Here is a 26,801-nt window from a genome sequence, read left to right on the forward strand (position 1 = left end):
GCTGAAGTTACAAGTTATAGTTTCACGCGGGCTATTTGGAAAGGGTTCGTCCCTCCAAGGATCGAGCTCTTGTCTTGGTTTGTGTTGATTGGAAGGGTGAACACTAAGGACCGGTTGCGTAGACTACGTGTTATTGATCAGCATGATACGCTGTGTGTGCTGTGTTCCAAGTCTGAGGAAACTGTGTTCCATTTGTTTCTTGGCTGTGATATCACCTGGCAGGTGTGGTGTGCGTGGTATGCGTTTGGTAGGAGTTGGTGCTCTCCTGGTAATCTTAAGGAGCACTTCGAAAGCTGGATAAACATGGCAATATGGAAGGTGGAGAGAAAGAGGTGGTTCCTTGGATTCTTTGCTGTTGTCTGGACAATCTGGTTAGAAAGGAATAGCAGGCTGTTTCGAAATCACAGCTCAAGTATGCGGGAAATTATAAACAAGTCATTTGCATCTGCAGAGGAATGGATTGGCGGTGAACCCTTTGGTTGTTGACATAATGTCGAAGTTAATAAGGCTTGTTTGTAATTTATGTTTTCATGAACCATGTGGCATTGTACCTGCTCCACTCTATTGTGTTGAGCTCCCTTTAATTCAAAAAAAATGATTAAATTTTAAATATCTTACTTACTAATTTCTTTTTAAAAACTAATTGAACTAAAAGTATATGTTGTTAATGTTTTAAAATTTTAGGATATGAATAATTATTTTCTTTCTTTATTTATTAGTAATTAAAAGAGTGTTTGAAAAGGGATATATCATTCAAAAATAAAATAGTATTAGTAATTAACATAGTATATATTAAAATAAAAAAAAAAATTTAAAATTGAATAAAAAATTGAACTAACAATAAGGATTCGCTTGATTTTTGTTAAAAATAAAGCAATTATCCCTACTTTTTAAGAAATACGTCATTTGTAGACATAATTAGCTAGCTAGCATACAAATATTTAAGTATAATTTGTTAAGTCATCATATAAATTGGTGTTCGCTTTGTAGTTTCTATAAATACTTGTTAATTGTAATGATGGAGAAAATAAAAGAGGTAAAAAGTGTGCAAAAATTATATTCAAATTAATGGATAGATTAGTCTACGTAAAAGTGAAAAACCTATATATTCAGATATTACAACATATATATATATATATATACACACTTTTTTCTATTTTGAAATTCATAATAAGTATCTTAAAAACAGGATTTAATTCTGTTTAGCATATAAAATTGAACTGGGAGGGAAACAATAATGTAATAAGAACTGCTATATATAGATAGATAATAATTTAATTAAATATATTTAATTATTTATTTTTTTTAATTATCAAGTTGCATAATAATTTTTACGGTATAATATATCTAATTAAAAAATGTTAGAAAATTACTTAATAATTAAATTAATTTTTTTAGTTTAATTTTTTAATTTAATAATCTAACAATATATTTTGTTGTATATTTTTATGGCTAAGTGATGCTGTTATGCACGCAACACGCAAGGACGATGAATGTGGGGTTTGCGCTAAGAGGGACTTATTAATTTCCAAATAAGCATTGGCAGGTAAATTCCCGTAAATTTGTAGTGAGCATTTGGATTTCATTCGGATACGAACAGAACTTAGAAATTAGAAGAGAGCAAACTAAATTATTTGTGCACAAGAAGGAAAGGGCATATGGTTCACCTCGTTATCTGCTAAAATATCTTATTGTGAGAACGATAAGATGAGAAAAATATAAATAATAATAATAATAATAAGCGTGATGTAATTGATGATGACAATAATAATAATCGATACAAAAATGCCCTTTTGGAGGATATTTTGGAAGAGAATTGAATATGCATTTGTGATGGATGAATGGAATGGAAGTGAATATGTATGTGGCATTGCAATGTTTCGTTTCTAAATAAATTGCAATTTGCATGCATGGGAATGGGAGTGGGACCCAGCAAGTTGAGACAGTTGTGAGAGACTCATTAAATGACTTGGCAAACCCCTCATATGAATCTCGTGGTTTGGACCATTTTGGCGGTCGTTAAATGATGCTATTATTTGCTATGCTTTCATGGAATATATATATAAGACAAATTAAATTAACATGTATATGCATGCATGTGACCCCATGATTCATGATTCATGAGGCATAGGCGCATAGCATGATCTATATATATACATGCAAACAAGTTGACTCTCTGCGAATGGATAATGCCAAAATGAAATTAAATGTATGAAATCCACACACAGGTAGAATAGTGATGATGATGAAGTGGTGAGTGATAGTAATATCGTAACAATAACATCAATATCATGCATTGGAGAATGACAAGTTCGTTAGGCTTTGCCTTGCCCAATCACCGACCATAAAAAAGCATTCTTTGTCCATATATATATCATTCACAATATATGGCTATGCTCTTTCTTTAATTTGGCTGAGTTCGTGATTAGTCTAATTATTTAATTAAACCGCCCAACCAATCACCTTGTGGAAGAAAAATCTATATCCTTCCTTCTACTCATTAAACAAATATTTGTACTCCTATAAGATTAGAGAGTGCCTCTCCATCTAATTTTTCAATGAGAAAAAGGAACTATATTTTATTTTCTCAAATCATCTAATAGTATATAGAGCGCTCAAACAACACCAACATTGCATTCATAACATTATTTGGTGGCACCATAAGAGAAGTTATTTCTAGAAAGGATTTGGTAGCAAGTTTCTTTGGCTGTTGGGAAAGGGTATTTATGTTTAACGGAGCTTTTTCGATGCTTATTATAATATTATTATACAATAAATATATAGTTTAAAAATTACTTTGTTTTCATTTAGCATTAACTCATGCTTTGTGACATGTCTGTGTTATCTTAGCCAAAAAGAAAATTTTCGCATTTTAGGCGTACTAATAAATATACGTATCTGTAGTCAAGCAAAGATAGAGGGAAATATGGAGTAGTCAGGACCCCCCAATTTTAATTCCGTTTTGATTATGATGATGTATATTATCCTTATATAAAGTTGATCATTCTTATATTATCATCCAGTAAAGCAAAATTTTTAATTTATCTAAATTAAAATCAATTTAATATTCCTTTTGTATAAATTAAATCACTTATTTAATTAACTTGAAAAATTTTGGATACAAAAGGGAACTGATTCTAAATCTTGCCGGCTCAACAGAATGTCTAGGTAACCTCAAGAACAACACAATGATGGTCTTTTGATAGCAAATTATAAGATACGATTAATTTGTCTCTTAATATCTTCAAATAAAGGAGTTTTGTGACCATACTCTTTTTTTTTTCCCACAAGAGTATCTGTATTTTTTTAATGCTAGCACTTTGAGGAAAATAGAGCGTACGTGTGTGCAATATTTGTTAAGAAAATGATATTTTATTAGAAATATCAAATAAATTAAAAAATTTTGAGTTTTACTTTTTTAAGAGTTGAACTAGAAAGTTAATTATTTAATTATTTTTCAATCAATATGATGAGTTAATTTTTTTTTAAATTATACTTTTATCTTAAACTTTAAATTCTAAATATTAAAATCTAAATTAATATTATCAGATGTTAATTATTTGTTGTTTGAAGGGGATTGGTTTTAGCTTGAAATTACGGTTTGAGAGATATTATATGTGAAATGGATTATCTTGACATTTTGCACCTTATGCATTATTTTATGAGTGTGTATTCATCTGAAGCAACAGATTTAGTTCACAAGATTTAGGAGCTTCTATCTCGTACTTAGTTTATTCACATTGGGAAGTCAATAGAGTTGTAGATTGAATAGCTAGATATAAAGTCAACAGTAATTCTAATCATGTTATTTGGTATAAACCTTGTGTTGATCTCCAACAAATTATCCACTACCTAGGATAATATTTACTTTGTTTCTTTACATGTTTAGACCCAAAAAAAAAAAAAAAAAATTCTTTAACCTAAAATCTTAAAAAGCTAAGATAGAAAATGTAACTTAACAATACAAAGGAAGAGGCCGGTTGATGTTCGCTAATTAAAAATTAGCTCTTTATATTTATTCATTTTTTTTATAATCTTATTAAAAGGTGGTTGGCCTCATTAATTAGCAAGTTACTCTTCTAAATTTAAACTATTAATATAAAGTATAATAAATAAAAAATTAAAATTTATTTAAAATAAAAAACTCAAATTGTTCTTCAACGAATTTTAGATTGAATATCTTGATTCAAATAATGTTTTATTCTCTAAAAGTCTTCTAGAATTACTTTTATCAGACATTTTGACCTAGTTCACTTTCAATCAAATTTTTAATGCATGTGGGATAAATAAATTTTTAGTAAATTTTATTTTAATAAAATAATTATATCATAAAAATATCATTATAAGATAAAGTAATTTTTGTTTTAAAATGATAAAAGGACCAACTTATTTTTATGGGAGTAATTATCAAATATTTTTAAATTTTGGAGAAAAGTGTCAAATCTAAAATGTTTTGAAAAAGAAGGAGTGTAATACTCTTTATTTAGCAAAAAAACATTTATCAATGAGCCATGTTTTTTTATATCTAAAAATTATGAGTTAATTGTAAATTTAAAATGTAATTACAATTTAGATTAGTAAGCTAATGGATACGAGTATTTTAATTTTATGAAGGTAGTGTAGAAGTCTCGAAATTGAGAGGAAGAATGAATAATGCATAGATTATTATTGGGAGAAGAATGAAGAAGAAAGAAATATGAGATTGATGGTTTGGCATTTAGCAAAAGGACAATGGTCATTTATTAGAGTAGTAAAAGAGAATTTTGTTACTATGAATAGTAGGAACTAAAAAGGAACAAGGTAAGGTTGGTTATTGAAGAAGAAGAAGAATATGAGTTAGATGGGTGCAGAGATCAGTGACCATCACCATCCAAACCACCTTATCTCAAGTCATGTCAGCTTCACCACTCTCACACACACGCACTCTCATCTCATGGACCTGTCAGAATTATTCACACAACAACGCACTCTCTTTCTGCTGCACCTACAACATGAGTCCTCACTGCATTGTTTTTGTTTTTGAATTTCGAAATGAAATCCAAGAATCAAGATGAGAAATTCGTAGTTGGGAATAATAAATGAAGAGACAAGGAGGGGTCCACTCTTAAATGGGTCTTTTGGATCCGAATGAAGGCACTGACCAGTCAACCCTTTGACCATCTGACTCTCACTGATCCTGACCATTATTTGACTCTCTGACTCCGCATTTATTCTTCCTTCTTCACAATTACTTTTTGGATATATATATAACTAACCTCTTGTTGGTTTGGTTCAACCATAATAAAGACCACCATTTCGATATTATACTTGTTTCCAGAAAATCAATCATTATATTTCTTGTTCTTCATCATCTTTTTGTATGTATGTATGTAGGCCCATTAATTTCTTAGTAGTATGGCGGCAAGCATCCCGTGATCTTATTCTTAAAGCCCCATACAAACATGTCAGGCCTACTGCTATATATGACATTCTTCTGTTCATATTTTAACTCTATCTAGCTATGTCAGGGTTACTTAATTACCTCATTCATGTGTATAATGATAATATTATTTTGTAATCAACAAATAAATGCAACTCAAATTAATTAAGTTATGTAACTACTTATACGAAATAAGAATAATGTAGTGTAGTGATGCATGTGAGGCAGAAGACTAGAATTATGATGTTGCAGTACACATTCTAGCGGTGGCAATCAATTCGTATTTAATGGTTGCGTTGTTCTATCTTAAGTTTCTGTCTAAATACCTCCATCCCTCCCTCTTTGTCATGTTCGTTCCAACTAACTCATCACCCCCTCATTCAACACTAAACATAATATAATAAAATATTCAGTAAACAAAATATTTGACATGGCTTGTAATGATTTTGTATTATATTTCACATCATCAAAATGGAAAATAAATAGGAAAAAAATAAATTAAACAAAAACCAATTGTCTTTGTGACACCATACAAGTTAGAGACTTGAAAGTCTTGTCAACGGAAATTTTCTAGTTTTCCTTGTCATTTTTCAATGTGAAATGACATGAATCCACCGAGCAGCAAGTAAAACTTTTTAAGAGATCGATATCACAAGAAATTAAGTTATTTTATTTTTGGACGTGGACAGGGTGTTTGTATTTGGGTTCCACGTTATTGTTTGGGCTTGAACGTGACCTTTGAATCCTGAATTATTGACCCAACGGAAAAAACAAATCAAGGGCCTCTAGTCCTCCACATTAGAGTGACTGATTGATTTTTCAAATGTTGTAAATGTTTTAGGAAAATATTTTATTTGTATTTTGTATGTAAATTTGTCTTCACATTAATTCAACAAATAAAGATATTCATTTGTATCCATTCAATGTAAGAAAGAATAAATTTTGGGGCAAAATCCAAAATGGTTTTCTATGCCTATGGTGCCATCCTGACAAAATTGAAAAATCAGATATCTCGTACCATAATTATGAGACCGCTATGAAGAGAACACTTTGGTTTTTAAGTTATACGTCGGGGTGGGGTTTGGAGTTGTATGCTCTATTTTTCATGAATGGAACAGGAGATGTTAATGAGGTTAGGATTGTACATTGTTAAACTTTTGTTTTGGAGGTTTTGATCTGACTAGTGTACAACGTAGTGTTTAATGCATAATATTTGTTTCTGCCTCATGCTGTGAATGATGCATAATTTTATTCTAATGCTTTATGCTTTGTTTTGTGATAGTGCAGATGAATGAATTGATTGATATAATGTAGAAAAATGAAGATGGCAGATTGATTTATTCTCTAGATAACAGGGTTTGTTTGGATAATATTGATGTGGACACTTTAGACATGTTTTATGTGAGGACCTACCACAAGAAATTTGGGCATGGCCAGATACAGAATTGCTGGTGGCTTGCTCCTTGGAGGAGCCTAGAAGTTGATCTGAGAAATCTTAACAGCGACAATGAACTCATGGAGATGTGTTACCATGTTCAAAGGAACAAAGGCTTGGTTGATGTCTATTATGAGCATGATGGCTCAATTCCTGGTGTTAGAAGAAAATAAGATTGTGGTCTATTTGTATGATGAAGAAGAAAGTTCTCAGTTGGCACCAAATAGCACCAATCCTGGTACAAAAATTGAAGTCCATTGAAGCTGATGATGCAGAGACTACTACCAAACCATCTCCAATTCCGAAACCCACCGTGGCAAGTCAGAACTGACTCATTCAGCACCGGAAAGGAGTCCAGGAGTTAGATCTTGGGGATCAATTTAAGGAGTTTTGGATTTTTGGGAGACTAAAATAGTTATATTGGTGAATTTGAGGGACCATCTTGGGATTTAGTTGTCAAATGTACGAAGAAACAAAGATTAAATTGCTTTTCAGTATTTTCTTTCGATACTTGAAAATAAAGATTTTAGGGCAAGACATCCTAACATTGGGATCATGACAAGCTTTTGGTCTGATTAAGCACTTGGGGAAATAATTACAAATTAAATTTGGTAGCAAAAGGGAAGAATCAATAATACATATTTGATTTTGCAATTTTTTTTCTAAGAAAAAGCCTATCTAAAATGTATCTGTACATATGTTGTTATTGGTACATTTTTAACATGGTTCATAAGAATGTTGTCTTGATGTTACATGTATCGATGAGACGGTGAATCTGGCATCTTGATTCTGTTGATACCTGGTCGTCGTTGTGCCAAAAGAAAATACTCAACAAAAATGTGAAGGCCTCCAGTGTTAATGTAATATAACAAGTGCATCCCCATATGCCTGAAAAATGGAAAGCATCTAGCGTCTGTTAGCCCACTAAAACATATTTTGGAGATAGTTGAATATAGAAATCAAACTAAACTGTGAGTCTTTGACTAGAATTTTAACCTGCATTCTACTTCAACTCATTTTCAGATAGTTTTTGCCTCAGGTTCTTAAGAGCATCTACAACTTCTGAATCAAGATTATGCTTCAATAATCTACCTTGAAAAGAAGTGGATCTGCAAAGAGTATCAATAAATAAAACAAAAACTGTCACTATCATAGAAAGTGGTCATATTCACAACGCCAACTTAAGTTACACAATAAAAATGTTTTTATATACATTTTTTTTAAATTTCCTTATTTAGGTGAAGGATAAACAAGTTGATTTGTGCATAATGTTGTATGGATCTTAAGGACACACAATCTAGATAGTAGATGTCCATGAAGGATTGATGTCTAACAAACGATAAAAGCAACTATAAATAGTTTTTAGTTCATTAGTTTTCATATGCAACACAATATCCATACTGCAAAATATAACAAAAAACATTACCAAAGCATATTTAGGATAGAAAATATTTTTCCAATCTTATTGCAGACAGGGCACACCTTTGCTCTTGAAGCATTCTTTCAACCTCCTTATTTGATGCCTTGATCTTTATTCGTGCAGTTAATAAACAAGATCGAGTAAGATATCATTAAAGAAGACAAAATCATCCAACGGGTTGTAAAGCTAATAAAAGATGTTATTAATGAACCTCTTTACTTGCAAGCCCATTTTCCTTATGCAAACAAACGTCTGATACTATTTTTTTGGTGGGGATATCTTTAAGACAAGGACAAGAGTAACACAAGAAGAGGGAGAGGATAATAGATCCTCCTTTCAAGAGCAAAAATTAAACAAAAGAAAAAGCTAGCATTGAAGATCCTGAGTTTTAACACCAACACACAATTTAAAACAAACCTCTGAAGAGCTTTTAACCATCTTCCCTTGTAAATTTAGATTAGTCAAAATAAGAGCGAGTATTACTCATTATTGAATGTCGTCATCAATATCCTGCCTCAAGTTAGTGTTTTACCTCAGTAACCAATGCCTTGCAACTCCAAACAAAGGCTCCCTGAAAAGTATATGAAATATAAATAAATAGCATAAGAAAGACACCATTTCATGATACTTTGGTGACGTATGCATCAGCATTTAAAAAAAGGAAAAGGAAATAATGTAAAGATAAGAGAATTATTTCTATTTCTGAAGAAATTAAGTAGTTTCCATGGTTGATATTAAGGAGAGGGCAACACTAATAACTGAAAAATAATGGGAAAGAATACATACTGCTCCATGTGCTGCTTCTTGTTGACAGCGGTCAGAAGTGACAACCCAGACTTTGGGGCATCCATCCTCTTTCAAAGCTGAAACCTAAACAATCAAAGAATATTGTCGTTAAAGTTCTATTAATTGGACCATGTGGAAACTCATTCCAATAATCATTGATGTAATATTTCAAAGTGATAATAAATGTATAGTCCAAAATCCTTTGACAAATGATGGTAAATCTCTATGAAGCCATGATCAAAGTAAAAGTCCACTTAAAACTGTGTCCATCTGAAGTTATATCTAACCTCTTTTTCAATCCATGTATCAGCACTTGATTCGGCCGAGAAAATGACATCAACACTGGAAAACGGCCAAAGTGCAAGATCAGAACTTAGAATCACTATAAGAATTCAAATAAGATGTTCCAAAGTAAATATTTCATTCTAATTGAAAAAATATGTCAATTGAAAACAACATCATTACCTCCCCTCCCTAAAGATTCCATTCATTGGAACCATTGTTTTAATAGGCTCATTAAATGTTCATAATGTAACAACTAAACTAGCTGTGAGAAAAAGAGTACCCAGCAAAGTTTTCCTTGTGAGTAGGGAATCCAGACATCATGGCATCAAATACGGCAACCACTTTGACCTCTGTAGTGTACAAGTCAACAAATAATGAAAATGTGAGAGAGATGAAGAAAGACAAGTGGGAATGAAGCAGTAACAACACCTCGTAGCATACTAAAGGTTACAAGCTCATCGATAAGCTTTTGTCGAGCAATATCAAGTCTTCCTTTCGTGAAATGCTTCTTGAGCTTCATCCAGTAGCCACACACATTATAACCATCAACAAGCAACACAGGGACTGCACTGTCTATACCCTGGTTTGTGCTGCACACACAAAAAAAGCAAATTTGACAAAAATGGAAGTGGAGGATTGGAAAAGGGGCATTAGTGTTCACCCATAGAGGGAGGTGGTGGGATCACGATAGAGGTCGATGGAATCTTGAAGGAGTTCCTCCTTCTCCACCTTCTTTTTGCGATAACTGGTAGATGGCCTGGGACTGCTGGAGTTTCGTTTTTGGAACTCCTACATTCGCAGCATTATATTATTATTAAATAAAATAGAGAGAATTGAAGAACAAGCGGTAACTGTAAGTGGTTACCTTCCATAAGCGTAGGAATTGGAGGTTTTGCTTGACGTTGGATGTAATTCTGGGAGGAGTTGGGTCAGAATGAGAACCCTAGCGAACAGATACGAAGCTTGATTTGAATCGAATATGCATAAGAAAGAGATATGAAAGGTGTTCGAAGGAGGAACCTGAGAGTGCCTCTTGCTTTTGGCGACTGTGATGGTATTCCGTGGATTATGAGTGTGATTGGAAAACAGTGCTGTTAAGGAACAAGATGATGGAGGTGTTTTCAGTTTCATTTCATAGCCTTGGAGCTCCAATCAGCACTGATTCTACTCTCAACTCTCTAGTCTCTCTAGTCTCTCCGGCAACTGGTTGGTTCATAATTGGACAAGTAAGCCACCGCAGCACCGTATCCTCTTTCCCTTTTTTCACTTGGGCTTGCTTGCATTCTCGTTTTATTTGGGTTTTTAATTTTTTGGGCTGCACTTCCATAATTTCTATTGGGCCTTATTCTCATCTTTTAAAAATGATTCTAGACCCTGACCAAAATGCCTTCTGGCTTCCGCTATTTGTTTAACTTTTAAAGTGTTAGTTGTTATTATTTTTTATGTATTAAATGGTTTATATGTTTTCATACCTGGGCTTACAAATATAGCACAGTCCAAGAAATCACTTGTCAGCAAATGGATATGGGCCATTTTGAACAACTAGGCCCAATGGTAGTCAAGTCCAATCCATGTGGCATCACACAAGTCACATTGACTAAGATACAAGTTTCCATAGCTTGTATTGTATCCGACCGACTTGGAGAGCAAGGTAAATGTTCCCCCACTATTTACAGAAATAAATCATTCATGATCATTTATAAATATTTTGATATTCAAGTATTTTTTTAAACCAATTCTCACTTAAAAAAAACCCTAGCAGAGAAAGAGTACGTACTCAAGGAGAATGAGAGAAGGAGAGAGCGGGAGAGCATGGGTGGGTGTGTATCCGGTGTTAAGGAGGGTTCTTCTCAAGAGGGGTTAGAAAAGACATCCAAGGTTTCTTTTAGAGATAAAGTCATTGGTGCAGAAAAGTCTAAGGCCTTTGCATTAGTAGGGTCTTTATCTGGGGATGGTATCGCGACGGTGACAGGTAAGTAGGGTGATTCTCGTCCACCAAGTGTCAGTTTTACCAAGGAGGCAAAGAGCTGTCTAGCTGAACCTTATAAGGAAGCCATCGTGATCAAGGTGCTGGATAAGCATTATGGCTACACGGCTCTCATGCATAAGCTTCGGATAGTATGGCGCATCAAAGGAGGGTTTGATTTGTTGGATGTGGGGTTTGGATATTTTTTGGTTAAATTTGATATTGCTGCGGATCGTGAGAAAGTCATTCTTGGTGGCCCGTGGTTGATAGATGGTCACTATGTTGCAGTCAAGCCATGGGATGTGGATTTTAGGCCATGCGAAAAATCCTTTGGATCAACGCTGGTATGGATTCGAGTCTCGGGACTTCCAATTTGGTGCTACCAGGAACAAGCAATGCTGCGAATTGCTTCTGCAATAGGAATTCCGGTGAAAGTAGATTTGGCTACTAAGCTTGCAGAAAGAGGAAAATATGCCCGAGCTTGTGTTCAAATTAATCTTGAGTTGCCTGTAATCAAACATATTATAGTGGAGGGTGTGACTTATGAAGTGGAGTATGAGAGTTTACAGTTGATTTGTGCTACTTGTGCACGGTATGGGCATGATAAATCGTTGTGCATGGAGAAGGAGTCCTTGGAAGGAAACAGAAATTTCTTTGGTGATGAAAAAAATAATGAAGCTCCGACATTAGTGCCACACAACAATCATGAGATTCAACAAGAGGCTGAATCAGAAGCTCGTGATTTGGGTGAGAAATTAGGAGTTGTTAAAGGGAAGGATGTAGTTACGGAATCATTGGCTCCTCACGTGCCTGATGGTCATGTTAATGAGGCATGCATGGATGATGGAGAGGGCTGGCAACAAGTGTTGCGTAAGGGAAAATTTACAATGGGCCAGTCATCAGGTTTGAAGGACCAAGATGGAAAGCAGCACAAGTTTGGTTCGAGAAGGGTTCCAAGGCCCAATTTGCATGGTGATGGAGGCAAATCAATTGGCATTAGGATGGGGAAGCGAGAAAAACATGAAATTGCGCCATCTCCATCGCGCAGAACTCCTGCACGTCGTGGAATCTCTCTACGGAAGCGTCCTCGGCCTTCCTCCTTGCAGAACTTGCCAGTTGATAAAAATGGTGGCACAACGGAGGAAATCTTAGTAGATGGAAGCATGGCAGGTGCAGTGTCAGGAGGTCCAAAGGTGACAATTATTGAGGATCAGAGTGTGCCAGTACCGCAGGACAAACCACCTATTGAGGTTGGTGATTCTGTTTAGAGTTTATGTTCTTATTTATTCTGTCCCTATTATTTATGGATAGTTTAAATATGATTGTTTGGAATATTAGGGGTGCTTCTAATAAGTTAGCCCGGGTGCATTGTAAAGAACTTGTTAGGAAATTTAGACCTGTTTTCTTTATTGTGGTTGAAACTCACTCCCTTTTTCAGCATTTAAATTATTTTGGGAAAGGTTGGGGTATCACTCTGTTGGTATAGTAGAAGCAGAGGGGCATAAGGGAGGTATTTGGTTTCTATCCTCTATGAAGGGTGTTTGTTGTAAGTTCATTGATGCTTTTGATCAGGGTGTTACTGTTGAGGTTCACTTTGATAATTTAATTTGGAGGTGTAGTGGTATTTATGGCAGTCCTCAATTTAATAAAAGGGTTCTCCTTTGGGATTATCTTGTTGCACAATCCATGGTTTTTCAAGGACCTTGGATTGTTCTTGGTGATTTTAATGAAGTCAAATTTTCTCATGAATCTAAGGGCTGTCAATTTTCTCATCAAAGAGCCGACATGTTTGCTACTTCATTAGGGGATAGTGGTTTGTTTGATCTGAAGACTATTGGGAGGCGGTTTTCTTGGTACAGGAGGGTGAAAAATTATGTTGATGTGGCAAAAAAGCTTGATCGAGTCTGTATAAATAGTAGTTGGTTATCTATCTTTCCAGAGGCTTATGCAGAAGTTTTAAATAGGCTTCAGTCTGATCATTGCCCTATTCTGGTGCGTTGTAAAGGTCGTCCTCAATCTAAAGGGAATCGACCTTTCCGATTTGTTGCTGCTTGGGCTACTCATCCTGGGTATAGGGATATTGTGAACCAGTCATGGTGGTCTGGTAATAGAGGAATTCATGGCAAGCTTTCGGAAGTACAGAAGAATTCACTAGAGTTTAACTCGAAGGTATTTGGTAACATTTTTGTTAAGAAATGTGAATTAGAGCAGCAGATTAATTATTTACAAAAGCGTTTGGAAGTGGTGGATAGTATTTATTTGCGTCAGAAAGAGCAACAGTTGCTTGATGATTATAATAATACTCTAGTGCAAGAAGAATTCCTATGGTTCCAAAAGTCCAGAGAGCAATGGGTAAGGTTCGGGGATAGGAATACAAGATTCTTTCATATTCAAACTCTTGCGCGAAGGAAGCATAATAAGATACATGGCCTTTTTCTCAAGGATGGAGTGTGGGAAACTGATCCAGAAGTTCTGAGTCAAGAAGCAGAGTCTTTCTATAAAAGCTTATTCTGTCATTTGGATGATGTGGATTTGGGTTGCCTTGGTGATGTGCCTCTTCCTTCTCTGAATGGGGAAGCTTGCAATAACCTTACGGCACCAGTTACTATGGAGGAAGTCAAAGCAGCTGTTTTTCACATGAACTCTTTTAAAGCTCCAGGTCCTGATGGGTTTCAAGCTTTCTTCTTCAAAGAATATTGGGAGATCATTGGTCTTGATGTTTGGAAGATGGTTAAGCAGGCATTCTCTGGTGTTCCTCTTGATCCGAGAATGTTGGAGACTTTACTGGTTCTCATTCCAAATGTTGAATCACCGGTATCTATGAAAGATTTCAGGCCGATTAGTCTCTGCAATGTAGTTTACAAGATCATCACGAAGGTCCTTGTTAATAGGCTTCGTCCTCATCTTGCGGAGATTGTTGGCCCTCTTCAAGGAGGATTTATTCCGGGACGAGGAACTCCTGACAACATCATTATTGCTCAAGAAGTCCTCCACTTTATGAAGAAGACTAAATCAAAGAAAGGCACACTGGCCTTTAAGATTGATCTGGAGAAAGCTTATGACAGAGTTGATTGGAGGTTTTTAGCTCATACCCTTAAAAGCTTTGGTTTTCATATTCCTGCACTTAATTTGATTATGAATTGTGTCACTGCTTCTTCCTTATCTATTCTTTGGAATGTGAGTCGTCTGAATGGCTTTACTCCTAGCCGAGGTCTTAGACAAGGAGACCCTATGTCACCCTATCTTTTTGTGTTGTGTATGGAGCGATTGGCATGCTTTATTAGTCATCAGGTTGATTTGGGCTTGTGGGAGCCGGTTGCTATTTCTAGAGGGGGACCAAGAATATCCCACTTAATGTTTGCGGATGACTTGCTTCTGTTCTGTAAAGCTACAAAGAGACAAGTGCAAAATGTGATGTTAGTTTTAGAGACTTTTTGCAAAGCATCTGGGATGAAGATTAATGTCGAGAAGTCTAAAGCACTTTGCTCCAAGAATGTCTCTGCAACAAGGAAAGAGGTTTTTATTGGGGTATCCTCTATCAGATTTGTCCAGGACTTGGGCAAGTATCTTGGAGTTACCCTTAGCCATTCTAGGGTGACTCGTTCAGCTTTCAATGGTGTCCTGGATAAGATTCGGAGTAGGCTAGCAAGCTGGAAAGGAAGTTTACTCAATCGGGCTGATAGGCTCTGCTTGGTTAATTCTGTTGTTGCTGCTATTCCCACGTACCAGATGCAGGTCTCTATTTTTCCCAAAGGAATCATTAGTAAATTGGAGTCTATGATGATGAATTTTCTTTGGAAAGGACAAGTTGATGGAAGAGGATTGAATCTTGTTAGTTGGAAGGTACTGGTTACTCCAAAAAAATATGGAGGTTTGGGGATTAGAGATCCTTATTGTGTAAATATTGCTCTTCTTGGGAAGCTAGTTTGGACTTTTTTCCAGCAGCCAAACAAGCTATGGGTCCAATTGTTGGATGCCAAATACCGATCATCTCTATATGACTGTTTTAGTTATCCTAAGAACAAGGACTCTCCCATTTGGAGGTGTCTTTGCAAGGCTTGGGAAGTGTTGAAGGATGGATTTGCTTGGTGTATTGGAGATTTGAACCAGAATTTTTGGTTTTCTAGCTGGAGGAGAGAAGGATGGTTATCTAATGAGATGGATTATGTTCACATTTCTGATTCGAATCTCCGGATACAGGATATTTGGTCGGTTGGTAGGTGGCATTTGGATACTCTTTATTCTCCTTTATCTCAAAATTTGAAAGATAATATTCTCTCTTACAATCCAGATGAACAAGCAGGTCCGGAAGTAGGTTGGTATTGGAATGGGTCTGCTGCCAAAGTCTATGACTCACGCAATGGTTACTTGTGGTTGTGTAAGCAGCTGTTTGGTTGGGAGGAGCGGGAGAATTGGCTTTGGCTTTGGCGTCAGCTTGTTCCGGAAAAGCATAAGTTTTTGGCTTGGTTGTGCCTTAAGGAGGCTCTTCCTACTGCAAGTTTTCGCTTTAGAAGAGGGATGTCGTCATCGGATAGGTGTCCAAGATGTCTTTCTATCCAGGAATCGGTTTTACATTGTATTCGGGATTGTCCAAAAGCTCAGCTTGTCTGGCATAGGTTGGATATTTCTTGTCATCCTTTGGATTTGAAGAACTGGTTCTTGTATCATAGCAGAGAGCATCCGTTCAAGTTCTTTTCGGGACTTTGGTGGATATGGCGAGCAAGGAATAATGACATCTTTAATCCCCATGAAACTTGGCTTCCGAAAAAAGTGATTTGTCTGGCATTAACTTCAGAAAAGGAGCTTAGGAATATTTTTGAATTACAACGTATGTCCCTTCCCTCTACTCTAAATGGTTTTTGGAATCCCCCATCTATTAGTACTTTTAAGATTAATTGTGATGCTAGTTATTTTGGTTCGGGTGATAGTGTTGGTTTTGCTTGTGTTATTAGAGATTGTAATGGGAGCTGGCAAAGGGGGTGTTTGGGAATGATTGAGAGTAATAGTATTCTTCAAGGGGAATTGTTTGCTATTTGGAGAGGATATCTCTTAGCTTGGGATGTGGGTCAACGAGATGTTATTTGTGAGACGTATTGTGTGGAAGCATTTAATCTTGTTACTCAAGATGGTTTTGGGTTTATTGATCCACTGGTGCTCAAAATAAGAGATATCATGCATTGGAATTGGCGGGTTGACTTTCGTTTGATTATGAGAGATGCAAACACGGTGGCAGATACTATGGCAAAGATGGCGATGAAGCTACACCTTTCGCATGTGGAGCTTCTTTCCCCTTGGAAGGAGTTTAAGAGTAGTCTTGAACGGGACTGTCCCTCTATTTAGGCAGTTCCTTATTTTGTTTGTTTTATTTTTCTTTGTTTAATTTATTTCAGTGACCAAAAAAAAAAAAAAAACCAATTCTCACTTATAGCTACTTAAATTCTTACTAACTTAAACATTAGAATTTCTTGTAAATACTTCTACCATCGGCCAGACAAGGACGTTGAAAAACTATCATCTTCGTATACCAATTAAAACTTTCATTTAAAATAGTTTAAACCTTATATCCAGGTCTAGAAATCTCATCTAATTTTAGATAACACCTCAAAATAATATACATCATAAAAGTTTAAAAGCTTGACAAATAAATTCGTGAATGAACAAAATTAATTTTATACGTACAAAAGATAAGTAAATTATTATCTATAACTATTGACAATTTTTTTATAAATAAAATTAATGTTTAAATATTTTTACTACATCAAAGATCATCTTTCGTGAATAAAAATAAAAATATTAAAATAAGTTTAATCTTTAAACGTTCTTAAACACACTGAAATTTGTTGTCTTCTTGTTCATGAAAATTGAACCTTTACCGTTAAATTTTATGAAGCGCGCAATATTTTTGTTTTTGAATTTTAAAGCATGGTGATGATTGATGAGCAAAATCATGATATGGTCTCTTTACCTTGCGTCTGTATATGTATGGCCTTTATATGGAGAGTTATCGCAGACATGTCCCTTTATGTATGAATAATTGTTTTAAGAGCTCAATATTCGAAATCTTCCCCCTTCCCCTTTCCCATTTTTTGGTTGGACATATGGGCAATCATTGGTTTGGAGAAAAGCGGTCCGATGATATGTGCCTTATCATAAATGCCTTCAAAAATATTTCTATGCAATTTAGAGTATAGGATCAGTTGGCATTGTATGCAACGTAGGAAACAGGACAACGTGGATTTTATAGATTTATTTAAATAATCAAGCAAGCTGGAACACATTATTGGGATTGCATACCATTTTGAATTTACTACAATATATATGGGGTTGTGAAATGTACACAAAATTTCATGCTCTGACGATTTATATAGAAGTGCCAGAATAAGCGGAGAGCTAATTAAGGGCTTCATGCAGCGAACTTGTTTTATCTTATTTTTAATGTCTCCGGAGGCAGAAGAGCAATTATTGTTTTGTTTTATTTAATTTGTGATAAGGTTTGTGGGAGTAATAATATTTTGTTGCTTTCATTATACTTGTAGGTGTCTTTTAGAAAGCCACTTTCTTAAATGTGTATTGGTAAATATAGGAATAAAAAAAGTGCAAAGTGGATGGGCATTTTGGTATTGAACTAACTACTCCCCCGGTCCACACTAGCGAAGAGGCATGTGGAATTGAAGAGAGAAGTGTAGTAGTGATAATTGATAAAGAAAGAAATAGGAATGGGAAGTAAGGTTTACATACATAAGCATACCTAACGTTACGCTAAGGACAATCCCAATTCCCAAATAACAAGTCCAATTGGGACCGGCTCCTCTCTGCCTGCTCTATCATGGCACGTGACTGGGGCCTCCCTCCATTAGAGAAAGTTGTATGGTAGGGTTTGGTTTTTTGATTGCAGAGGAACCATCACACGGCAATAAAAGAAAGAATACGTTACACCTTTTCATAACCAAATTAGAAATTACCACACTAATGTGATGTATGTATAAGGTTCCAAAGTTGAGAGTTCCAAGTCCATCTCCGCAGTTCGGTTTAATTAATTAATTAATTATCAATCTTGTAATTTAATTTCCCCAACAGTCCATGTGCATCATATTTTCCATTCTTGTTGGTGCTGCTTTTGGAGAAGGAAAGAATCTATCTATTTACTTTTATTTATACACAAAGAATGAAGAGAGAGGGGTTATTGTTATTGATCTAATCATGTAAGTGTTCTTCTGTTCTGGCACTGCATGTGCTGCAATCACCGCTCCACACTTTCTCTTTAATTACTTCTTTTCTTTATATATATATTGATACATACATCTATCCTTAGTTTATAGATCAAGATGAGCAACAGTCCAAGTCCCACACCGTGCAGCCGATCCTGGTGAGTATATCAAACTTAAAAGGCTCTCTCCTCATTCCTCATAGAGCTAATTGAATTGAATTCTGGTCAGGTCAATAAGCGAGGAGTCACTTAGAAGGTATGTGAAGTTCGCGAGTGAGAGCTGCATTCAGGAGCTTCTGGCTGCTTCAGACACAAATAATAACAACAAAGGGAACAACAATATTAACATTATTAATAGTAATTATGATAATGATGGTGGTTGGAAGCTCCTCACTCTCGACAACGGTGTAGAGATTTCCAAACGGAGGTCAGGCTCGCTCCACACTTTCCGCAGCCGCTGGGTTCTTCCCTCTGTCTCTCCCCAACAATTCATCACTGTCGCCAACGCCATTGACGCTGCAAAGGTATTACAGCACGAGACAACTTTTGTCTTTATGTACTCTACTCTTTAATCCTATCCCTTCTTCGTTTTAATTTCTGCCTCACATCCATTCCAATCACTACAAAATATTACATTACATGCTTCCTTGTCTTTTACTATTTTCGTTTTCCACTTTTTATTCCTTTTTTCTCCTTACACATGCTTCTGATTAGTTAGCAAATTCAGCTTGTTTAGGCTTTATTTGTAAACAGACAACACGACAAAACATTCACACACTGTATTTACATCAACCATTCGATCTCTATAGGCATATTAAAAATTAGTTACTAAATTAGTCATATAAATATGTATATAGTTTAACTCGTTTTTAATATATATATTATATTTTAATGTGTATTCTATAGATTTTGGTAATTGATTTTAGTGTATATCTAATATCATTATTTTTAAAATATATTTACATTTAATTTTATGATGAATTATTAATTAAGCCAGCAATGGGACTCGGATCTGGTGGAAGCTCGGTACATAAAAGATCTGGAAGAGAACCTGAGCATAATTCGGCTAAGGTTTGGAGAAAACTCGAAGCCTCTGTTCAGGAATAGAGAATTCATAGTGTACGAGCGGCGTGAGACCATGCAAGATGGGACCTTGGTGGTGGCGGTTGCTTCACTGCCAAAAGAAATCGCTGCTGGCTTACATCCCAAGCAAAGTAATGCCATCAGAGCCCTCTTGCTACAATCTGGATGGGTCGTTGACAAGCTTGAAGATAATTCATGTGTCGTTACTTATGTTGTTCAGGTAGATATCTATATATCTACGTAATTATTCTTTCATTATGGACCAACTAATCATCTTTAATTTCTCTTCATTATTTTATTTGATTTGATGATCAGCTGGATCCTGCTGGATGGTTGCCCAAGTGCTTTGTCAACCGGTTTAACACAAAACTCGTCATGATTATTGAGAACCTTAGAAAATTGGCCCAGCAAGCTTGTCCTCCAATTGAACCTCAAAAATAATTCCTACTTCTATATATTTGTAAAGTTTGGAGGGAACAGGTCGGAGCCAGGGAGTGTAACACCAACTATATATATATATACTATAATCAAGTGAGCCAATTTCGGCACTGCAACTGCAATATATATAAAAAAATGTTTAATTAATTATTAGTGATAACCAATAAGCCTTTGCTCTATGTCGTCAATTTAATGAGTGTGTGTATCAGTTATTCAGTTTAAAGTTTGAAGCAAGGACAAGTAGTGGGAGGAACTAAGTACGTAACAGAAAACGGCATCTTACTTTTAAGTTTTAATTTGGAATTAGATGCCGCCGTTGACGTTATTATTTGTCGTTTCTTCGATCATCTTTTGAGAAGAAGAAAGGCAGGAAGAACGTGAAGGAACTTAAAGAAACTTTATTGCTGGGACTGCCTCCAATTGATTTCCACCTTTATTTGCTTTTCAAATTCCTGTGGGGACTGCTGTGGCTGAATAATAATGCATTCAAAATTTAAAATAGCTAGGAGTTGATAGTCACGCTTCAACGCTTCACAATTCATTCTCATTAATTACAATAAGGTAAACTGATCAATAGTTACCCCCAAAAAAAAGTGATTTTGGCGTGCACGTGGTATTTATTGTAGTAGTATGGAACAAAATTAAAGAAGTCAATAATGTATGCCAGCAAATCCTCTTCCTCTCCGTCCGATGAAACAAAAAGAAAATCCATTTACGAACAACAAGCTAAGTTTAACTTTATCATTACAAGATCAAGTTATTGTTTAGGGTGACTCATAATTATTATATTGTACAGCTATATGTCTATATATAATTTTCTATATAGTTTATCAATAGTTGCTTGCACTTATTAAGTTCATTCACATATGATTTTATTGTGACAAGTCCCGGCCTCCTAATCCTAACTTGTACTTAATTAATAATATTACATATCTTTTGTTTTACGAAAGAATGGGACACAAGAAAATGGCAAAGGTGGAGAATCAGGGAGTTGATGGATGTACATATCTGTGTTCAAGTTAAGTGAGACGTAACTAAAAGTTGAAAATTTCACATGCTATCTTAGAAACATGTGCATGTGACTATAATTAGTGCACATGTTAAAGGTGCCCTTTTCCTATATGAAGATATGAGCAGTATAATGGAGAGTGGGTAAGGTTGAAAGGATTGGAAGCAGCTCCACAAGGCAAGAATTGAATGCATGTGGTGATTTATATGAGAATATTGAACCCTTATCCTGAGGTATAACTAACTTGGATGATGATAAATGAATTAGTTAGAAATTATGTACTTACTCTGATTAGATTATTCTTCTGTAGTAAAGTTGGCCTTTTCATAGCTGCAATCTACTCACTCTTGGAATATGAATATATGTTTTCTTTTTATAACACAACAATAATATCTATCATAATTACTAACAGCTATATTATGTTATATACACTTAGATAATAAACAAGTTGACTTGGAAGTGAAGAGTGACTTAGTTACTTGGGTTCCACTTTTGGATATGAAAGTGCAGCTTTCAAATCAAAGGACTCACTGCTGTAAGGATGGCAACTAGAACTACCTCTGCTAACTTCTTCACAACTCGAAGAAATCATGGAACCTGATTCATCATTTGAACCACCAGCTGCTAATGAATGATGCAATATATTCTCTAGTTCTCTCACAACCTCACTCATCTTTGGCCTCTCAACACCTGAATCTGAAACACATTTCATAGCCAAATCCACAAACTTGTCCAGACCAACAAGCCCAATGCTGCTAGAGGCCCCTAGACCAATGCTGGGGTCAATAATTTCATGCAGACCACAAAGCACTTTTGTCATGTCCATTGCATTTCTAACCTCTTTCACAATGTACTTCCCTCTTTCTATTGGTCTTCTTGCAGATATAATCTCCAACATCAGCACTCCAAAGCTATATACATCACTCTTCTCTGTCAGTTGTTGACTCATATAGTACTCTGGATCCATGTAACCCTGCCACAACACCATTTCTTACTGTTAAGTACTAACATTTTTGTAAAGTGAACATGGTAGTGTACAAGTAGAAGATAGTATATACCCACCATTGTTCCTTTAACTTGAGTGGTAACGTGATCTTTTTCGGGATCAACAATAGACTTGGAGAGACCAAAATCACCAACTTTGGCGTTTAGGCACTCATCTAGCAAAACATTGTTTGATTTGATATCCCTATGTATGATGGGAGGATCAGCAAGTTCATGAAGATAAGTCAAACCCTGTGCAGCTCCAAGTGCAACTTTTAGCCTTCTAACCCAATCCAATCTAATCCCTGATTTCCCTGTGAGAGTGTCCTTTAATGTTCCATTTGGAACATACTCATAAACCAGCATTTGTTCTTCATGCTCAAAGCAGAATCCTATAAGGGTAACAAGATTCTTGTGGTGGACCCTTGATAGGAGCTCAATCTCAGCTTTGAACTCAAGCCTTCCCTGCTTAGACTCTCTTTGAGCTCTTTTTATTGCTAGCAATTGTCCATTGGGGAGGGTTCCCTTGTAAACCTGTGAAGTAGTGTCAACATTTTCATTATCATGAACAAATATGAACTTATAATGTTGTAGACATTGTATCTTTCAAAGTGAAATAAAAATGAAGACCTTCCCATAACCCCCAGATCCAATATCATTGGCTTGAGAAAAATTTCTGGTGTATCTTTTAAGCTCTTCGAAAGAAAACCGACGTGCTTCTTTCAACTGAGGCATGTCACCCTTACTCTCAGCTGTATCCCATCGTCCTGCATTTTGTTAAATTTAAATATGTAAGAAAATTCATAGATGGATGCTTAATCCACCACAATGCTGCAACTCAATGCTAACTTACTAAAAGGATTGCTTTGTCCAATTGCCCTTTCGGCTCTTTTCTTTTGGCAGAAAGCATAAACACCTGCTACCACTAATAACAGTACCAGCACACAACCACCAACTGCTGCTCCAGCTATGATTCCAATGTTAACTGATTTGCTCGACTCCATAGTACCTTGTGCATCAAGAGAAAGTAAGAGACCGAGCTTTCTGGGTAATTATATTCGCTATATTACTAATAAGTTAACCATGTTGGAAGGGAAACAGACTTACCTGAGTTCCCAAAGTGTTCATATTTATCTGCATCAAAGTAAAACGGTCCAAAAACTTTAGGAGGCTTAAAAGTCTGGTTGCTTAGCAGAAAACCAATGGTATAAACCCCTGTTCGATTGAAACGATCCTGCCCTGCTGGGAAGACTTGTAAACTCAATTCAAGATAGTGATCTGGATCCTCAGTTGGATGACTCAACAAAACAGAATCAACAGGTAGATGATGAGACTCAAAAGATTGCATTAGACCCTTCTCAAGCTGTTGGAAGTAAGACTTGTTTCCAAGGTCTGAAAAGGAAGGTGCTCTGAAAGTTAAAGTTCCTGTATATGGATAAGCACATGCACAGTTGGGGCTAGCAACCTGTTCCAAACTGCAGGTACTAGGCTGACAGTTATTCCATGGAGTTCTATATGACAGTTGATTAGCCTGATTATCGGAGCAGTAGGGAGTAGCTATTCCCTCTACAGTTTCATAGCAAATTGGGTTACCCTTAAGCCTGCAGGTGAGTGAACCCATAGTTAGGTCTACTACTGCATACAGCAATAATGAATCTCAATAATAGTATGCAATGGCAGATACAAAAGTTTTGGCTTACATTATCCTGACACTTAAATGGTCATGTTTTTGCTCAAAATTGTCAATTGCATTATTTTGAAGATCAATAAGTTGCAGATGCTTGCTGTAGGTGGAGCCGACATTCAAGGTTCCATTTATTTTGTTGTCTTTTAACACCCTGCAATCATATTTTAGTGTGTAACTACTTGTATGGAAAACTATACTAGTCAAGATAGGTATGCTTACACAGTCTGCAAACTGGCTAAACTAAACAAAGAATCAGGAACCTCTCCTTGAAGTTGTGTGTTCTCCATATTTCTGCCATGAAAACAAGAGCTGATTCATAGCAGGAAAACACATACAGTACTGAGAGATCAAAGAAGTGCACAAGGAAAGACATACAATGTTGTTAAAGAAGTAAGAGTCAAAATCCACGACGGGAAATCCAGTGGCTCAAAAGTGTTGTTGCTCAGATCCCTTCAAAAACAGAATTGAAGTTACTTGGGATTGATATCATGAAGTAAAAAATATATCTGAATGATAACAACAGTAAAAATCCAATTACAAAAGATGTATGTTATTCAAAATTACAGGTAGTTGAGGGCACTCATATCACTAAGGCTGGGCAGGGTGCCTGAAAGTTTATTGTTCGACAAGTACCTGACCGGCATAAAGTTCAAAGTTAAGACTTAAAACTAACAAAGCTCACTTTCTCAGAAACAGTATAAAAAGAAAAAAAAAAGTGTTAGCATGTTTGATTTGTCTGCTTACAGCTCTTGAACATTGGTAAGATTGTTGATGTTTGGAGGCACAGGTCCACTTAACGAATTACCATCCAAGCGCCTGTACCCACGAAGCACATTAATGACAAAAGCAAAAGGCATTGAATCTTTTTCTTTAAACAAAAGAAAAATTTGACACTCACAAGACCTCCAGGTTCTTAGCCAATCCAAGTGTAGATGGAATCTTGCCTATGAGATTATTGCTTTCCAAAAGCCTGACCAAAAAGATCTTCATGTAGATAAGTACATAACTTTACTTGGAAAACCAAAACAATGGAATAGTGTCACTATAATGGCAGACACTATATGAAAAAAAATTAGAAGAATTCTTACAGATGAATCAGAGCCATTTCCGAGCTAAAAAGTTGAGGAGGAATATTGCCTGAGAGATTATTCTTCCCAAGATGACTGCATGTAACATGTATTAGATGGATTTTTCTACATAAAAGTAGTAAGCCATTTATTACAGAAAATAAAAGAGTTGACTCACAAATGTTTGGCATGGTGCAACTTATCAAGACCAGGTACACTGCCACTAGAAATTGGTATAGGTCCTTGAAGCTCATTGTCAGCTAAATCTAACCAATATAGGTTCGATAGATTACCAATAGAATGTGGAATCCTCCCAGTGAAGCTATTGGAATTTAAGGATCTGCAATTCAAAGTAACTGATTTAGACCATGATCCAAGAAATCATTAAGTTACAAAAGATAAAGATACTAAGGAAAAGGCCTCTGATAGAAAATATAAACAAGTTTCTTAAACATGAAGCAACCATTCAGTGACTTTTCAGTCAGACCAACCAGAATACATTTCTAGATACTTTCACCAGATAACAAAGTTGACAATCCTTACATAAAGCGAAGCTCCTGCAGAAATCCGATTTCATCCGGAATAGGACCATTGAAACTACAGCCAACAAGAATTCTGAAGATAAACGAGAAACCATCTTTCTTTGTTAAGAATTGTTTCATCAAAATCAATTCAGATTTGTGATACTAATTGAACAACCAGTACTGTCTTACAAGGTTGACAGTTTCCTCAACTCTCCAATGGCTCTTGGAAGTGGCCCAGTCAAGTCCTTGTTGTAAGAAAGATCCCTAGTTGGAAAAAAAAAATACAGATTCAAATAGAGTGGAAACTGCACACAAACTGCTAGCAAGAAAACACTGAAATGAAATGTATACAAGCAATGAAAACAAAATACTTACAAAGTCTCCAATTCGGTTAGTGATCCGATATCTCCAGAAAGTTCACCTTCCAAACCCATGCTTGACAATGTTCTGAAATGATAGCAGGTTAATCTCTTAACAGTAAATTCAGGAGAATGAAGCAACTGAGTGTGATCATTGAAAGAGAGAACCTACATGGATGTAACACGTGAATTCTCACACTTAATTCCATCCCAAGCATCACAAGGATCCGAACCCCCCCAATTAGGAGGGGTATTCTTCAAGGTATCCATAAGAGACTTTAGGGTGACCACTGCATTAGAAAGTACAGAGACAAGGTCATGATGTTCTGCAGAAATGTTTGATACTAACAGTGACAGACTCTTCCTAGAACTTGAGGACACAGTTTTAGTTTCCTAACAATTAAAATAGCTCTGGTGCTTCTGGTTTTGAAATGACTAAGTTCTATGAATGAAAAATATTTAATAAAAGAACCTTATACTAAAGGTTACATTCAAAAATTATGAAGGGGATATGATACATAGGATATTATATAGCTAGTAAACTGAACTCACAATCCTCATCAGCGGTTTCGACTTTTGCAACCAACAGAGAATTGAAAACAAGCAGTAAAAGAACTAGTATTCTTTCTCTCATTATCAACTTCAAAGAGCTAGCTCTCTAAAACCTTCAACTCTGATAACTCTTCCTTGGTATCCGCCTTTCATATCCAAATTCACTCGCCACCTCATTCAATAATACAGGAGAAGTCAAGAATTAGCTGCCAAAAGAGTAGAAAGAAAAGTCAAGAAATGCTTAACTGGATGTTGAAATTGTTTTTGTTCTTATTTTCTCATTTTCTGTCACATTGAATCTAGAAATGCTGAAGTAATGTTTTTGTTTTGGAATCTCGGAGTATCAGCTACATAATGAACAGCTTGACTATAAATACCCAATAGTAATACAGTTAGGACCAGAAAAGACAGACAAATTCTTGCATTTTCCTGCAGTGGTCCTAGTATGTGTTCTACGTACAATTAAAAACACTTATTTTCATTTTCAATAGTTAAAAAATATATATAAAACTCAAGAATAAAAATGTTTCTAGAGCATGCGTTAAATAAGTCGCTTTTGGAATATATTAGAAAGAAGACA

The 26,801-nt window shown here is 35.6% G+C and overlaps 3 protein-coding genes across 7 annotated transcripts; 1 reads left to right on the forward strand and 2 right to left on the reverse strand.

The window, feature by feature from the left end:
- Nucleotides 1-7,401: 7,401 nt before the first annotated feature.
- On the reverse strand, nucleotides 7,402-10,603 carry LOC107636066 (yacP-like NYN domain protein). 5 transcript variants are annotated; one of them, XR_015902484.1, is made up of 11 exons: nucleotides 10,366-10,603; nucleotides 10,211-10,288; nucleotides 10,007-10,134; nucleotides 9,787-9,935; nucleotides 9,626-9,695; nucleotides 9,348-9,402; nucleotides 9,061-9,144; nucleotides 8,807-8,845; nucleotides 8,281-8,383; nucleotides 7,851-7,963; nucleotides 7,402-7,742 (listed from the first exon to the last, which is right to left on the reverse strand). XR_015902484.1 is itself a non-coding variant. In XM_016339607.3 (11 exons), exons 1-10 carry the CDS (start codon nucleotides 10,474-10,476, stop codon nucleotides 7,858-7,860), a joined length of 867 nt encoding a protein of 288 aa, XP_016195093.1. In that variant the 5' UTR covers nucleotides 10,477-10,603; the 3' UTR covers nucleotides 7,402-7,742; nucleotides 7,851-7,857. The 5 variants fall into 5 exon arrangements, 2 of the variants coding, with proteins under 2 accessions (XP_016195093.1, XP_016195089.1); XR_015902483.1 differs by having other exon boundaries at nucleotides 9,775-9,935; XM_016339607.3 differs by having other exon boundaries at nucleotides 8,337-8,383.
- Nucleotides 10,604-18,040: 7,437 nt separating this feature from the next.
- On the forward strand, nucleotides 18,041-20,193 carry LOC107636084 (Polyketide cyclase/dehydrase and lipid transport superfamily protein). Its single transcript, XM_016339622.3, has 5 exons — nucleotides 18,041-18,513; nucleotides 18,624-18,677; nucleotides 18,748-19,042; nucleotides 19,516-19,821; nucleotides 19,917-20,193. The coding sequence occupies exons 2-5, from the start codon at nucleotides 18,637-18,639 to the stop codon at nucleotides 20,040-20,042; spliced, it is 768 nt and encodes a 255-aa protein (XP_016195108.1). The 5' UTR covers nucleotides 18,041-18,513; nucleotides 18,624-18,636; the 3' UTR covers nucleotides 20,043-20,193.
- A 1,160-nt stretch (nucleotides 20,194-21,353) lies between these two features.
- LOC107636094 (leucine-rich repeat receptor protein kinase HPCA1) lies at nucleotides 21,354-26,734 on the reverse strand. The gene is made up of 19 exons (XM_088501891.1): nucleotides 26,599-26,734; nucleotides 26,222-26,427; nucleotides 25,842-25,959; nucleotides 25,686-25,757; nucleotides 25,500-25,574; nucleotides 25,330-25,401; nucleotides 24,965-25,126; nucleotides 24,808-24,882; nucleotides 24,618-24,689; nucleotides 24,464-24,535; nucleotides 24,284-24,352; nucleotides 24,095-24,169; nucleotides 23,939-24,010; nucleotides 23,733-23,870; nucleotides 23,140-23,633; nucleotides 22,886-23,041; nucleotides 22,663-22,799; nucleotides 22,111-22,566; nucleotides 21,354-22,021 (listed from the first exon to the last, which is right to left on the reverse strand). Exons 2-19 carry the CDS (start codon nucleotides 26,301-26,303, stop codon nucleotides 21,524-21,526), a joined length of 2,895 nt encoding a protein of 964 aa, XP_088358017.1. The 5' UTR covers nucleotides 26,304-26,427; nucleotides 26,599-26,734; the 3' UTR covers nucleotides 21,354-21,523.
- Between the last annotated feature and the right edge of the window lie 67 nt (nucleotides 26,735-26,801).

Source organism: Arachis ipaensis, chromosome B1 (genome assembly GCF_059453495.1).
Source record: "Arachis ipaensis isolate K30076 ecotype BB chromosome B1, ASM5945349v1, whole genome shotgun sequence".
NCBI lineage: Eukaryota > Viridiplantae > Streptophyta > Magnoliopsida > Fabales > Fabaceae > Arachis > Arachis ipaensis.